Below are 16,524 nucleotides of genomic sequence, written 5' to 3'. Positions count from 1 at the left end.
GCTATCACCAGACCTGGAATCGTGCCCAGTGTACACAGTAAGTCTTCAATAACTATTTGTTGGATGAAAAAGTGGATATACCCTGATCTTAACTCTTAGCCTGTCCTGTGCTCCAAACCCCCAGACCCTGCCACTGTGACCACCATCTGTCTCCTCAAAGAGCAACATGGTAGAAGACACACAGGCCTCTCCTTGGATACTTTACAAGCACACTAGACAGGTGGGGCTCAACTGCGATACCTTTTCAGAGGCAGCTCCACCGCGGAGCCCTGTCATACGGCTACTGAATTGGGTCCCAGCCTAATGTTGGCCTGCCTGGCTTGTCCCTGGGCAGATTAGATCCAGAAGAACAGCTGCAAGCAACTTGCTTCCAAAGCGTGTCCTCGTGTACAACTTGACTTACCCAGCTGCTGAGATGGGTTAGAGACGCTGCACTCGGCCCCTGGTTTTCACAGAAGCAACTTTTTTGGCTGTATGTTCTGCCTTTTACAGAACACTTCATTTCCAACTTGGGGATCCGCATGGTGGATGGGCTGGTGGGGAAGAGGAGGGATGAGACACCCCATTCACAGAGCCTCTCCTGGTGACCTTCCCAAGCCCTGCGCAAACTTTGTGACCGCGGGCTACAGACCGGGGTTCAGAACCCGCATACCTTGGAATGCTGAACTCCACGACTCAGTGCTCAGAGTCCCTGGCAGCCTGTCATCCCACTTACTCTTACTTTCCCTCCTCTTCGAAAAACCGGGCCTGCCAACTGCAACAAACAGCATTTAAAAATATCTTGCTGGATTATACAGCCCTGCCTTCTAAATTCCTCACAATGCCTGTCTCTGTCCCACATAGTATAAAGAAGGGTGTAGCATATTTAATTTTTTTTTTTTTTTCTAGCTGCTCCCCTGCTATAAATACCCAAGTCTGGGGAGGCGGGCTTCCAACACCGACTGCATGAAGACACCTTGGGGCCGGTCTCACCACAGTGCCGGCTGCGAAGGCCCAGACACAGCTGTTGAACGGTGAAGTGTTAGGTCGGCCAGGAGGAGACAGAACTCATCCTTCTGATAAAAGAGGGGGGAATAAAAACTCTAATACGGTAATTGCAGCTAATCCCAATATGGAAAAGGCTGGTGTGTGTAGTCCTACGACCCAGCCAGGTCTTCAGAGCCCACGTCCAGCTCCATCCAGGGCTGTTTCTTTCCCAAGGATACTAATCACAGGGCTCGACCTTAGGAAAGTGACTCCACAGTGTCTTTGTGGGGTCTAGGAACATTATCAGAGACAGAAGGGCCCTTGGAGAATCCAGCCCAACCTCTTCACACCACAGATAAAGCGACAGAGAGCCAAGAAGACAGAGTGATTCACTCCAGGTCATGGAGGGGCCATGCTCCAACACAGAATTTTCTGGATCCAAAACCCTCTGCTCTCTGAACCAGACTGTCCTAGCTGCCTGCACACATACACTTGCTCGGTGCATGAGCTTCAGCTTGTTTATTAACTGTTCTCCTCACAGAAAATACTGATTGTCATATTTAAAAAGAGAAGACTAAAAAAATATTTAATTTTTAATCAAAACTTGGCCTCAGTTTTAGGGATGATTTTCATTCACTGAAAGGCCTATTTCACCCTCTTTGGGGTCCACTGTAGTCTCTCCCCACCCTAATCTGGTCTCTCTGGTACATCCAAGTTCAGTTTCCCTATTTAACTTTTCCATCATGGGCCTGAACCAACCCCTGCCTCAACTTCTGGAGAACAACGGACCCCAAATACATATATTTCACTCACGAGAGGTTTTTCAAGTGACAAGAAAATTCCTTCACTGGGGTCAGGAAAAGGACTAACAGCAGAGTTATTAGCTAGGCCATTGATGATCTATCACATTTTATTATTGTCAGCAGAATTCAGCTGGACCCTAGGGAGTTCAATCCAGATGGCACTGAGCTATACAGTGGTTCCACATTATCAAACATTTAACGAGACAGAAATCTTTATTATCAATGCTCTGGAAACACCTTCACCGAGAATTGGGAAGCGACGAAACCTCTCTGAGAATTGACCTATGTCCCCAAATGACAAACTCTAAACTGGAAATTGAACATATCCGGTTGGACTCATAACCAAAGAAAGTTCTGGGATCCTAATATCTTATCCTGTTTTATGTCCCTCTCTACCTCCAGGTTGGAGAATCCTGCCTTGGCAAGAGTCAGTCGAAAGGCCTCATTTAACGAGTCTGTCAGCCCTGACCTTCATTTGGGACTGGGATTGCTTTGGCCTGAGACGCTCCGTTCGGGGGCCTAGAAGAAATGCTGAGTCTGGAGCCAAGTCGAATGGGAGCAGAAGGCTGATCGAAGCCTTCTTCTTCATGTCCCCTCAACCCAAGTCTGCTCCCCTCCAGTCCTGTTTCATTACTTGCACCGCTAGGACAACGGACGGGGGCCTGTTTGAGGCCAAGCTTTCAATCAACAAGAGGGGTGACGGGAGGTCTGGGGCTGTGGTTAAGATGCAGCCCTGGGGAGCAGACACACTCGATTTCTGAATTATAAAATTGAGTATTGGAAAGGCTCTCTTTCTGCACTCTGGCAGGCTTCTTAACATCTGGATAAAAGATGTGGGAACGTTGTCCTTTTCCACTGTGTTATCTGCCCCGCTCTCCTTGTTATGCATCTGAATCTTCCAGCCAAACAGTGTTGCCTGCTGTTCTCCAACACACACACTTTGGCTTCCAGGTCTTTGAGCACATCGATCCCTCCGTCTGGGAGCCCCTGCACTCTCTGCACCCCCTTCCGCTCCCTGTCGCAGCCCCACATGCCCAAGTCCCACTGGCCTGCATGCCACATCCTCCGCAAAGCAGCCCAGCCTCCCTCCCACCCAGCCAGCCAGGCCTCATCTTTCCCCTTTGAACTCCCTAGTCACCAAAAGCTTCCAGGTCCCCTTCTACAGGGTGGACATCCCATCTACCTCACGGGAGGGCTTGGGAGCAGGAAGGCAAGCAGCTCATGGAAAGCACCCACGTCGGGCAGTGGCACGCAGGAAGCGGAGGCCGTCAGCACCACCCTTGTTAATGGAACACAGGGATCCCAGACTTCCTTGTAAGGATCCGTGTGTGTGCTTTGCTTTCCCGACTAGACTTTAAACTCCTTGACAGGCGAAGGGCGTCTGGGTGGCTCAGCTGGTTAAGTTTCGGACTGCGGCTCAGGTCACCATCTCACGATTGCTGAGTTTGAGCCCCGCGTCGGGCTCTGTACTGACAGCTTGGAGCCTGAAACCTGCATCAGATTCTGTGTGTCCCCCTCCCTCTGCCCCTCGCCACTCGTGCTCTGTCTCTGTCTCTGTCTGTCTCAAAAACAAACATTAAGTAAATAAGTACACTCCTTGACAGGCAAGATCAATCCTTGTCCTCCTCCAATCTGTCTCCATTGCCTCGTACTGAGCTGGCGCTCGGTGAGCAGTCGGTTAATGAAGCCGGCGTGGCATTTCTTGGGCTTTACTTGGGCTGCGTTCCTTAAGCTCCCCTCCCAATTCGGCATGCAGCTCCAGACATGCCGCCAAAGCTGCAAAACCATTTAGGCCTTTTTTAAAACAAGCAAGAAGACCACAAAGTATGTTTACATGACAGGCCAGCAAAACACAAAACACCTGCTGTCCTGTGGCTCGGGACTCGGCAGCTGCAACAAGCGGGGTCCGATATCCACAGTGGAAATGCTTCCTGGGGCCCGGAGCTCTGAGCGTGCAATGCCACTGTCATCTGGGCAGGGGCAGGCAGCAGCCCAGGGAGGCGAGTCTGATCTCACTGCCCACTGCCAGCCCGCTTCGTCTTGGGGACGATAGAGCCATAAATGAGCAGGTGCAAGGGTGTTTTTTCCGGGTTCCAGGACTTCCTCCTACCTATTAGTCACCAAGGAAAGCCTTGTGACTAACACTTGTCACCCTGGGATCTGGGTCATGATCTTCTCCCGCACTAGATAGAGTCTCCCACTATGGCAAAAGCAAACATGACCAGCACAAGTCTGCAAAAATACAGCAATAATTAGAATTAATAGCTCATGTGCCAGAGTACAAAGTTCCTTCCAGACGCTTTTATTAAATCCTCACAACCATCCTAGGAGTTGGGTACTCTTTTCAGTCCTGTTATAGAGCAGTGTTTCTCGTCAGTGGTTAATTCTGTCCCCCAGGGGACATCTGGCAATGTCTGGAGACAAAACTGGTTGTCAGGGCTGGCAGCAGAGGGAGTGGGGGATTGCGCAGGACTGCCCCACAAGAAAAACCAGCCAGTCCGAAATGTCAACAGTGACAAGGTCTGAGAAATCCTATTACAGAGAAAGAAGCGAAGGCACAGGAGTTAACGTGCCCAGGGTCACACAGCTCACAAGCGAGGGCACCAGGAGTGATACCCAGGCAGTCCGACCCTGTGCTATGCCCTTAACGCTAAACTCAGCGGCCCTGCCATCCCAGGAGCACTGACTACGCACCGGGTGTACTGGCCCCTCACTTACAGTAGATAAATGGAGAGCTGGAGCAGCTTACTGGAGGCAAAGCAATTTGGGACCCAACTCAAAGCCAAAGCATTTCAGGGCTTGCTATGCAGACTGCTTCTCTCTTTGGGCTCCCCACATAGAGACTTCACCCTGTGAAGATTCCACCGTAGGAGATTCTGAGGAGGAAATTTCTGAGGAAATCAAAAGGCTTTTCTGCCAACTCCAGAGCCAGTAAGTGAGTTGAGCTCTCAGAGACCAGTGGCCTAAACACAGGGTCCCTTAGGGTGCTTTCCTACTGTGTTTCTGTTTCCTCCTTCCCTGAACTGACTCACCGTCTGTCAAAGTTTTGCAGTAGAGACTACAGCCTTTCCATTCAATTGGGTTTATTGATCACTAAGCAGCTGACACTTGTAAGGCCTTCCCTGGGCAGGAGGGCTCCCTGCCTCCTCGCTACCCCCCGGCCCCGGTCCAGGAGCAGCAGCGATGGCTGAAGATCGATGGCACCTGAAGAGCACATTCTGGGACAGCTGGCAAGCTGCATTTAAACAGAATCACTCCGCATCCTTTGTTGGAAGATCCATGCCCGGACCTTGATGCCTGGTCTTCAACACTGGTTATGAAGATTCACTGGCCTAACATATTTAAAGTACCTGGACACAGCAGGCTGTTAACAGACAAAATCTATAATAAATACTGCTGTGGCTGTGAGTTTGACCCTCACTGCCATTAGAAGGGGGCCAGATACTGACCTGTTCCTTACTACCTTTATTTCTGTAATTCTTTCTCCGCAGGAAAAGCACAGACCTGAGGCTTCAGCAATATGGGGCTTGGTCCTGGCATGGCTGTGACCTAGCTGTGAATTCTGTGAAAGGGCATCATGTTCAATGGATTGTTATGGGGACCTGGTAAGATCACAGATGAAAAATGTTTACGGTGCTGCGGAAAGGCCAGGCCTATTATTACATACAGGTGTCGAAGTGTGGAAACAGAAGCCAGAGCATCCACCCACTGTCCTATCTGGCAAAGGACAGACGGTGACAGTGAGGTGGGATAAGGACCAACCTGAAGGTTACTAGCAAGGTGTCTCTGGCTTGTTTTGGAACTTAGGTGTCCTTCATGTGTCCCAGGAGGGTCTTGGCAGTCCATTGTCTTAGTTCCTTCTCAGATTGGAGGCAGGGGTGTGTGAAACTTCTGAGCAAGAGTCATCAACCGAGACTGCCCTCAGGGGCAGCTCTGTGGGCAAGGGAGGGGGTGGGGTTGCTATTCTTAGGGGAACTGGCTGCCTCTGTCTCTCAACCCAATCCTCCTGTGGATTTATCTGTTGCCCATTAGACTTTTGCTGTGACACCCCCACTCTGGGTATTACACACTGAAGGAATCTCCTATTTACATTTGAAATACAAATAAAACCCCTCCATTTACCTTTACCCGTCACTGCCGGCCTGGGGAACCCTGCCAGAAATTAGGGTATCAAAGGTTGAATGATGCCCCTAAGGCTTGGGTACCCCCAAAACACTGCCTCTATTCATCAAGGACTCGAAATTCTCTGCCATGGTAGAAAAGGGGGAAGGTTCTTCCATAGTGTCAAAGGATTGCATGTTAAATTTCCGGAATTAAACAATTCTGTGTGGCGGAATCAATTATTTGTATGACAAATACTTAGGGAGCACCTGCTACGTGCCAGGCGCTGTGTAAGGCAGAGGGGAGACAACGAGCTCACGGGAGAAGCAGGAAACAACCCAAGAATAAGCTCTGGGTGCCGCGGAACCATGAAGGAGAAGTGGCACTTCCAATCGGGGGTGGAGGAGTCAGGTAAAACTTTCTGGAAAAAGCAGAACAACTCCACCTTGTTCCTCTAACTACTTAAGGCTGGGTTGCATTTCTCAGGCACTCAAGGGAAAAAAATAAGTTTTCATTTCCAAAGCTTGCTTTGTTTCAGTTTTACCAGCTCCCTGGGCTTCAGTAAAATAGTCAAGGAGAAGGGACACTCCCTCAGACTACCCAGGTGTGGAAACTGATTAAATAGCAACTAGCGGCTCAATTAACCCTTGCCCCTTTGGTTGATTATCTCAGTGAAATCTTATAATCTCCTTGCTAAATGAGTCCTACAACTAGGAGAACAGCACATCCCCAACATAGATGCAGCCCTTTTATTCCTTGGCTGGAAATGAGATCGTTGGGACTTGCCTCAGCCGATAGATAACTGAATAATTCAGAAAAGTCCTCACTCTGTTTTGCCTACAGACTCTTAGACTGCAGTGGTATTGCTACATTGCCTGTACTAATGAAACGCCAGACAGGCCATCCTTGACTGTCATTTAAATTAGCTCTGGCCACACTATACCATTATCTTGTCTCTCTCTCTTTTTTTTTTTTTAATAAAATGTACTGCAATCTGTATTTGTCACTCATTTATAAGCTTCATGAGAGGAGGACCCTCCTCGCCCCCCCTCTGCACTTAATCCACAACACTTTTAACAGTAGTGGGCACAGGGTCAGTTCTCAGTATCTGCTGAATGAACTGCTACCATTTACTGAGCATGTACTATGTGCTAAGATCTTTAAATCTATGATCTCACCTAATCCTCATACCAACCTTATGAGTTAGGTGCTCTTATTACCTCCCCGCCCCCTCAACCCCCAACCATTTTACAGATGACAACAGTTAAGAAATACGCCTCAGGTCACTCATATAAATAGCAGAGGTGAGCTCCAAACCCTCACTGGGACTCCAAAGTTTGCACTCTTTACCACTGTGACAGAGCTACTATCCTCCTGCACTTCCTGGTTACAGCTTTGGAGTTAGAATGCTCTAAGCAAAATCCTATCATTTAACACAGAGCCTCGGAATTGGAGAGGATTTTCTCAAATGCTCTGGACCCTCATGAAAGCTTCCTAAAGACAAAGGGCCAAGAAGAAACCCAGGAGCGAGTCTCAGCATCAAACTTACACACAGGGATATGAAAGAGAGGGCAGGGAGGAGGAAGGCAGTGAATGCAAGAAGCTTCTATTTTCTGCCAGGTCCGTGTTTATAAATACCACTCTATTAAAGTGGTTTCTCTACGTCCTGTAAGGAAGCCATGAAGATATCATCACTTAATGACACTACCCTGGGAACATGGACATCGATACCAAACGAGCAAGTGATATTGAACTACTGCTGCTCTGTGAAGCTGAGATCATGTCGTATAAACACTACAGAACTTTTATCATCCATCTTGGGCTGAGCAAAACCATATTTGCCCAGCACTCTGAGTAATGGCCAGGAATAGATGGATTAGGGCCCTTAAATTCCTGGTTGGAAGACATTAAAAGTTTAACAGCTCTATATAGCTGAGTCAAATACATGTGCCCATGCTGTATAATTAGCAGGCACAACAACAATAAAGATATAATTGGAAGGGAAGACCAGCAGGACAAGAATATGAACCGGCACCCTCCTCCCAGGTGTAGCCATTTCTCACTTGGTCTTCAGCTGTGTAAACGGTAACCTTGCTGGCCTTGGGCTTCAGTGTAACAAAGGTTTGGATCGCCCATTCCTTACAGAAGCAATTTCTGCTTCCCTCTGAAGTCAGCTTTCAGGCATAAGTAATCCATTGCTCCTATACCAAACATACATCCCACTCTGTCTAAAAAGACTTCATAAATCAGCCTAGTTATTGTTTACTGAGGCCAGGTTCTCACCTACAGAAAATGAGCATCCATGTTACTAAGTGGAAGCGAATGGTCGCCTTGCCTGCAAGAGACTTCCCTGGAACCAGGGAATGCACAGAGGGAGATGCTTGCTCTGAACATCCAGGGAGCTTTGCTGTCAAGTGCAGTCCTGCCATCTTGACCACCGTGGCTTAAGAAGGATTGCTCAGGGGCGCCTGGGTGGCTTGGTCGGTTAAGCGTCCGACTTCGGCTCAGGTCATGATCTCACGGTCCGTGAGTTCGAGCCCCGCGTCGGGCTCTGTGCTGACAGCTCAGAGCCTGGAGCCTGTTTCAGATTCTGTGACTCCCTCTCTCTCTGCCCCAACCCTGTTCATGCTCTGTCTCTCTCTGTCTCAAAAATAAATAAACGTTAAAAAAAAAAAAAAAGAAGGATTGCTCGGCATGGGAGAAGAGGGTCAATTAGGGAGTCAAAAACCCATCCTGCAAAGAAAATCCCAAGGAGTGATGACCCTAGATAAGAAATGGCCCTTTGGGATAAGCCCTTTAGTGGAAGACACCTGTGTTCTAGCAACTTCTGGCTACTCTGCATCTTCAGGGGACCCTGGAGAGGCAGCTGTTCTTTCTAGCTCCAATTTGCAGTTGGAAAAACTGAGAAGTTCCTCAACCTGCTGGGCACCAGCTGTGTGTGCAGGGCATTTTGGGGTTTGTTTGGCACCTACTGTTCCATTTTTGTTCTAGTCTGGTTTATAGGCACAGGGCCTCAGTCTTTTCCCCTAGGGGGCTTTACTTCTTTGAGCTCAGTCTGGGCCTCCCCCTCAGCCCAAAGTACAGGATTCTTCCCCTGGGCTAGGACGGTGGGTGGAAATCCCCCTGCCCTCCACTTCCTCTCCTGGAGCCCACGTTTGCTGCCACAAACCCAGAGGGCAAAGCACAATTATCAGCTGTGACATCATCAACAGAGATTCTGGGCTGACCTGAACTCTGACCTAAGAGGAGGAAAATTAAAAGGCAAATGCTCTTCTCTTCCAGGCATCTCCTTTGGTGGTGCCAGAATGAAAACCAAAAACCAAGGAAGGTCTAAGCAAAGCCATGCTGCTACATACAAACTATCTTCTAGGCCTCTAAATGAGGCCTCAAATGTCAGCTGCCCCCCTTGGTAACTGGACTAATTAAAAACAAAGCTGTTACCTCCTCCCTGATGGCTAAAAGCTTGAACTCTGGAGCCTGCCTAGGCTCAAATTCCAGCTTTGTCACTTAATATCTGTGTAATCTTGCGCAAACTGCTTAACTGCTGGGTACCTTGGTTTGCCCATCTGTATGATGAGGATAATACTATGAAGTACCTACCTAATGGGGTTGCTAGGGTTTCTTAACCTCTAAAGTGCTAAGAACAGTGACTGAGAATACTGTTAACTGTGCTCACTTTAAATTTTAGCTATTACGATGTTCAACCACATTTAAAGTTGACTCCCTTTCTCCCTTTTCAGAACCCACCTGGCCTCTTCTGCTGACTACTTGTTTGCCACTGAAAGCTGTCCCAAAAATGGCCTTCTGATCCAGCTGCATGGATGTCTAGCCATGGTACCATTCTAAATAATTTATGGTTTGCTGACTTCTGAAACTGGAGTCTGGTAGGCAGTTTGCTGTTAAATGTATGTCACACCCTAACCTTACCAGGGAGAAGGTCAAGTGCTTCCCTTCCACCCTTTGCACTGAAGCCTTGTCCTCCTTCAGAGAAATGCAACTACTGAGTGGTTCCTTCCTCATCACGCAGCTGCCCACCCCCCACACCTCTTCCCCATACGCAAGTTTGTTGGATCATCATCTCTTTCAGGAAAGCCCATAAGGCTGCGCATTTAGTACAACACAGGGTTTTAATCAATTGCTCACTCGGTTGGTGACAGCTTAGAAATTCAGGCCCTAGGAGCCACGTATGTGGTTCTCTTTCCAGAAAGAGAATTCAGCAGTCAATTTCCATTGTCTTAGGCACATACAGGTAAGAACCCACCGCTACTTCTCCACCTTCCAGGAGAAGGCCTGAAGTGCACCCTTCAACCCAGCAAAGCCCAAGGCAGCTGCACCCGATCCTGGGCCTCCTGCTCCCTTCCTCCCCTCTCACTTATCCCAAACTCAGGTCTTAGAGTTTGGATCCTCTGGCTGCTGCTATTGGGCTATAGGGTCAGAACCACAGTCCATCTGCCCTGCTGTTGGGGAAAGACCACTAGCGACCCAGTTAAGCAAGGCAAAGAGAGGCAGGGCAGTAACCTTCGCGTCAAATGAAGTTAAGGAATGGCTTCGTCAAGAGCCTCAATCAGCGAACAGCATCCAGATAGTGACAACAATACGAAGAACACAATGTTCTTCAACCTCAACTTTGTCCTCCAAAAGACAGGCATCAGAAGAACTATCTTTGGCAAGAGCCATTTAATGGACTCCACCCTCAGAACAAACGCTTTCTCCCAGATCCTGGCACACTCAACCAGCTTCGCCCTTGGGTAGCCCAGGGCGGGATTTCTCTCCCATCTGTCCGTGGCCGAGACCCGCACACTTACCATTGGCGTTCTTGCCACAGATGAGATGTTCATAGGGCTGCAGGACGCCCCAGAGCTCGGCGTCGTTGTTGATGACCATCTCCAGGGCCTCGGCGGACACCTCCCCGCCCCCAGCCCCTCCACCGTCGGGACTCTGGCTGGCCAGCACCCTGGCCCGAATCTCCTCTACCAGGTTCTCCATGCAGGCCGTGAGCGAGATGGCCGCGTACTCGTGGATGCGCACGGAGATGCGGGTGTCCACCATCCAGCGGAAGAAGCGGCCCACGGAGAAGGTGAGGCCACAGCGCGCGGACTTGCCCCGGCGCAGCCCGTCCCCGGCGCTCATACTATACAGTGACAGCGCCTTGACCGCAGCCAGCGCGCAGCTCTCGGCCAGCGCCCAGCTGTGCACCAGGCGCACGGCGCTCTGCACCTCGAAGCGGGTGCACTTGGCGTGCAGCACGCTCAGGCGCTGCGCCTCGCGGGCCACTCGGATGAGCGCCCTGCGGAGCAGCCCAGCCAGGCGCCGCACCGCCTCGGCAGAGAACAGGGGCAGCCGCCGGCCGCCGGCGCCTTTGCGAAGCACCCGGGCCACGTCTCCCTCCGTCCAGGGAAACTCCTCCAGCTCGGGGAGGCGCGGGCAGCGCGAGAAGAGGTCCGCCACTTCGGGGTCCTCGGGCAGCACCGTGTTCACCGTGTCCCAGCTGTTGTGGCGGCTGTTCATGGAGCCGGAGTAGCACCACCAGGCCGCCCCGCGGTGCTGCTGCGCCGAAGAGTTGAGCGCCTGCGAGTTGGACTTGGAGGACGAGAGGCTGAGTGAGCGGCACGAGTCCCCGGCCCCATACCCGGAGTCCAAGGTCAAGTCCTCCAACGTCTTCAGAGTGGAGCTATACGTCCCGGCCATGGGGAGCCTGCCGGTCGCGGCCTCGCCGAGCAAGGGGCGCTCACAACTCCATGCTTCCTTTCCCAAGTGGGCAGAAACAGACTCTAGGCTCTCCGGGACGCCCTCCTTCCTCTCGGCGTCCACATCGTCCGCCCGGAGGCCGGGGGGAAGGTGGGAGAGATTCTCGGCGGCCGGGGCCCCACGCGCCCGGTGTCCGAAGCGAAGCTGTCACTGGAACGGTCCCCGCCGCTCCTCCTCGGCACTCCCCCTGGCCCACCTCAGCTTCCCGCCGGCAGAGCGTCTGTCCTCCGCAGAGAAGGAATCCCGAGCGAACAGGGCGGCGGCAGAAGGAGGAGGCGGCTCGCGGCGCCGCGCGAGTCCAGGACCAGCCGGCGAGAAAGCGCTCGGCAAACTTCTGCGCGGCGCTGGCGGCCCGCACAGCTGGGTACCCGGCCGCCGCCGGCATGCAAATAACCCGGGGCGCCTCACCAATCATCGTCCGCGACGGGCATGAGCTGCACCAATGATCTCCTCGAGGGGCGGTCACTATGCAGATTTCACTGGGCTGCGGGTGAAACCCCGCGGCGGCGGAGGCGGGGCTGGAGGCCGAGGGGTCGGGTGAAGCCGCCGGGATGAAGGTGGAGGAGGGGGAAGGGAGAGTCGGCGAGCGGCGGAGCGCGCTGGGAGGTGGGAGCAGAGACCGGGAAAGGAGGGGTCGAAGCGTTAGGCTCGGGAGCTGACGATTTAAAGAAAAATTTAAAGGAAAACCCCCTGTGAGCAGCCCCCCGCCCGCCGTCCAGGCTTTGGGCGTTCGCAGCTCCTTTTCAAGCCCTCTGCAGCCTACCACCAAGGCTGACTTATCAAGTGTGGGTCTGGAGGTGGGAGGAGTGGGGGAGGGGGCACAAACCAGGCACCCCACCTCCCTCTGGGACTTTCTGGCAAGCCCCTCCCGTTTTCCTAGATGAATGAAACTCCCCTTGTGTTTAGAGGGAGGAGGGACCCCCCTTCTTGCTTCTCCCGAATCCGTCTGGTTTTCTTTACGTTGCCATCCAGGTTGCAAACGGAGCAGATCTGATGAATAGACTGGCTCCAGGAGGCCTGTGATCCCCTCTCTCCCCACCACTTGAACTTACGTAGTTTTCTGAGTATTACTCGGGGGAGAGGGTCCTAATTTGTGTCAGATTCTCGAAAGGGCCCGTGACTTCCCTGTTACAGCTGTACAGTACTGCTCGCTGTCAGGTGGATCCTTTCTGTCTGAAGTGCGAATGTCCCAGCGGGTGTGTGAAGGTGAGACATTTACCGAGTATTGGCCTGCGCTCCGAACAGCTGGCTGCATGCACCACCTCCTAATGGTGTGCCAGTGGGCAAGCCCCCTGCCCCCTTGGGACTTGGTTCCCCCCCCCCCCCGGGGTGAAATGAGTGCTGTCCTCCAAAGCGGTGCCGTTGTAAACCTGTTTCAGGGCCTGTGTCCAGAAGCGGTCAGTGGGAGCGCGATTCTTTTCCAGCAGCGCCACGCCCAGTCCACTCCGTCCGGCTGCTGTCCTGCAACTGTTCGCACACACGTGCTCGAATGTGCATATGCTCCCTCCCGTGGAACCGCAAAGTCAAGGAGGAGATTGTGCACGCGTTGCCCCCCAAGTCAGTTTCCCGTGCTCCTGAATGGCCCCTTTGTGCTCTATCTTACACAGTTCCAACCTGAGGCCGTGAGGTGGATACGAATTAGAAATACCTGGTTTGTCTCTTTCCTTCTGAGATTAATGGCCCTTCCCCTGTGAAACTCCTTTTTCTTTAGCAGTTTGGCTTAATTTGGCCTCTCTGCGGTCTTTATTTATGCAATATCGCCGCCTCGTGGTCGGAAGTGGAAACCGAGTCCAGGATGAAAGTGATACGGGACCCAAGTTCACAGAGATCAAGTTAACAGAGGACACAAGATGTGACTACATCTGATAGAAGTGACATAAGAAGTGAAAAGTAGGTATTGAGGTTCAACTTGCCAAAAATTCGAAAACAAATATGATGCAATTTAAAACTTAGTGAGGGAAACATAATTTTAAAGCAAATGTCGCCCTCTAATGGACTTTTAGAAGAAATTCCCCACAAGTTTGGGTTTTTTTTTCTTTTTCTTTTTGTTGTGCGCATACTTAATAAGCAGAGAAAATTTCTTTTTTAAATGTTTAATTTTTAAATGTTTATTTTGAGAGAGTGAGAGACAGAGAGCGGGTGGGTAAGGGGCAGGGAGAGAGGGAGACACAGAATCCGAAGCAGGCTCTAGGCTCAGTACAGAGCCTGTGGCTGGGCTGGGACCCACCAACCATGAGATCGTGACCGGAGCCAAAGTCAGAGGCTTAACCCAACTGAGCCACCCAGGCTCCCCAGCAGAGAAAATTTCTGAACTGGAAATTTACAACAGGGAATTTACTGAATGGAAAAGTTATCTGGGAAAGAGCCAATGGCATTTATCTTATATTTAAGTGACTTGATGGCATAGAAGTGTAAATATAATCAAACAGGCTACAGCCAAATTTCAGAATATTGTGTATATTAAACTACACCGCAAGGATTTGTTCCACAAAATTCAGCCCTGGAAAATAATACTGGAAAAACAACTGAGTTTCATTAATAAATTACAAGGAGAGAAAGAGATGGATAGGAAACCTATACACTAAAAAGGACTTAAGCCATATTGACGAATTAGCCACAATGTGTGGAATGTATTTGGAATTTGATTTTTTTTAATCAATAAACATTTGACATTATGAAACAATTAGAAATCAGGAACACCACCCAGGTCTTTGCTATTATGAAATGATTGTTACTTTTTTGGTGTGGTAATGGTAGTATGGTTTTTCTTATTAAATATTCTTATCTTTTAGAGACACATACTAAAGTAAGTGTTTTGTAATTTTCTTCATTAAAAAAAAGGAAGAAAATTCCTATGGGAAAACCCATTAAAGGGACTAGAAGGTGGTTAAGATTGTAGACCTCTTGTCTTTCATATGCTCATTAGAGTCTTCTGTTGCCAACTTGAAGACTTGAAGAATGTGTCTCTTTGTGCTTTGTGTGATGGGGGGAGAAAGAAAATGAGGAAGAGCAATAGAGATAGAGAACAAGATACATGAGCTGTGTTAGAAATTAACCAACTGATTGATTTCAGTTAATCTTCTGGGAGGTTGCAAGCGGGGTGAAAAACTTTGGATCAAGAAAGAAAGGGCATGGCTTCTTATACATACGTGTGTGCGTTTAATTAAGGCAATCCGGTGGTAATGTGCTTAATGTTAGGAATGCAAATTATATTAGAGCAAAAGAAAGTATTGTCCCAACCCAGGCCTGGCCCAAACATCATTTTTGGGAAAAAAAAAACAAAACTGTCATGTATCTGGACAGGTTAAAAAGCACATGATGAAACCATGGCAAACATTGGGAGAATTCCCAGTGGAGTGAGCAATTAAAAATCTGGGATTGCCCATGGAAAAATATGAGAAGCTTGAAATAAAATTTAGAAACTTTACTTTGGCTGACATCTCGTATTCGGTTATACATTTTCTAACAAAATCAAAATCAATCTGGATATTAAGGAACAAAATACCCTAGAATTTATCTTGAAAGGGAAGTGGTTAAAACTATTCAAGGACAGACAGAACTCTCATAGGAGACAGATAGATCATGTCCTTGACTTTAGAGAGTGGCTAAGTTTTAATTCAGTTTGTGGATCATTTTGGGTAAATTCAATAATATTTTTTTAAATTTTAAAAAATGTTTTATTTTTTATTTTTGAGAGAGGGAGAGAGACAGAGCATGAGTGGGGGAAGGGCAGAGAGAGAGGAAGATACAGAATCTGAAGCAGGCTCCAGGCTCTGAACTGTCAGCACAGAACCCAACGTGGGGCTTGAACTCTGTGCTGAACTGTCAGCACAGAGCCCAACATGGGGCTTGAACTCACAGACAGATGAGCAAAAGTCCTGACCTGACTTTTTGGCTCACAGACCTGAGCCAAAGTCGGATGCTTAACCTACTGAGCCACCCAGGCACCCCAATTCAATAATATTTCTTAAACACCTACTGGGTCTAGACTGTGCTCGGCACCATGGAGGTGCATTAGACAAAATTCCTGCCATAAAAACAAAAACAAAAGCAAAAACAAAAAAAAAAAACCATGCCCAATATGTAAAGACAGACACGAGACTAGCTATTCTGCAAAATATGCTTTGCAGAGCTGCTCAAAAACCACTGACCAAAAGCCATTGCCATTCTTCAATCCACCACACAGATTGTTGCACCTGGAGGACATATGGTATAAACATGAGGAAGAAAAGACTCTGGAATACGAGGAGAGCTGAAAAAAGGTACCCGTAGTTACACAAGCGTGCCGTGATTAGCAGAGAAGTTTTGTGGCGGAAAATCAAGCAGAACCCTCAGTTGTTGAAAAAGGAACCAGTGGTGTGGAAGATTCAAGGTAATGCTTCCATCCCATGCAATCCATGTTAGCCCATTCCCGACGCAGTTCCCCCCCCCCCCCGCTCTTTTTTCTGGACCTCATGACTAAAGAGACACACAGATCATTTGAAACAAAGAGCCCCCAGGGTAACCAAGAAAAAAATAAATAACACTTTTCCAAAGCACATTCTGTAGAATGGTCTCATGGGTTGGTCCGTGAAAAAAAGGATCAGTAGTTAAGTTTGGGAAATTCTGCATCCTGTTTCTCCCTCTAGTATATTCATGATGGACAGTATTTCATTTAATGCTCTTTTATATTTTCTTTAATCCAGTATATACCAGGCTTAACTAGGCAGAGAACTCCCCCCACCCCTGGGCTGCTGTGAAGCAATTGGGACTTCTCATTTAACCTGAAGCAGAAAAGACAACAACCATGTTTTATGAGTCTGCTCCGGCAATGGAGATAAGGTAGGATCCATGGAAGAAATCCAGATAAATCCCAGAACAGGGCAAGGTCCCCCGTGTGACCCCTGCATAAACCTGGAGTTTGGTG

At 49.4% G+C, this 16,524-nt stretch overlaps 1 protein-coding gene and 1 pseudogene across 1 annotated transcript in view; one reads left to right on the top strand and one right to left on the bottom strand.

Annotated features, from left to right (window-relative positions):
- ABTB2 (ankyrin repeat and BTB domain containing 2) overlaps positions 1–11,987 on the bottom strand; it is a 174,238-nt gene extending 162,251 nt beyond the window's left edge. Inside the window, exon 1 of the mRNA XM_040495479.1 lies at positions 10,676–11,987. Within this exon, the coding sequence (XP_040351413.1) occupies positions 10,676–11,558 (883 nt within the window). The 5' untranslated portion in view covers positions 11,559–11,987. The remainder of the gene's footprint in view (positions 1–10,675) is intronic.
- Positions 11,988–12,169: 182 nt separating this feature from the next.
- Positions 12,170–16,524, top strand: part of LOC121043966 (thyroid transcription factor 1-associated protein 26-like) — a 58,583-nt pseudogene continuing 54,228 nt past the window's right edge.

The sequence above is a fragment of the Herpailurus yagouaroundi genome, unplaced genomic scaffold (assembly GCF_014898765.1).
Source record: "Herpailurus yagouaroundi ecotype Mexico unplaced genomic scaffold, PumYag 187, whole genome shotgun sequence".
In the NCBI taxonomy this organism is placed as follows: Eukaryota; Metazoa; Chordata; class Mammalia; order Carnivora; family Felidae; genus Herpailurus; species Herpailurus yagouaroundi.
The sequence above is the reverse complement of the archived record's forward strand: the minus strand, read 5'-3'. Positions and strand labels throughout refer to the sequence as shown.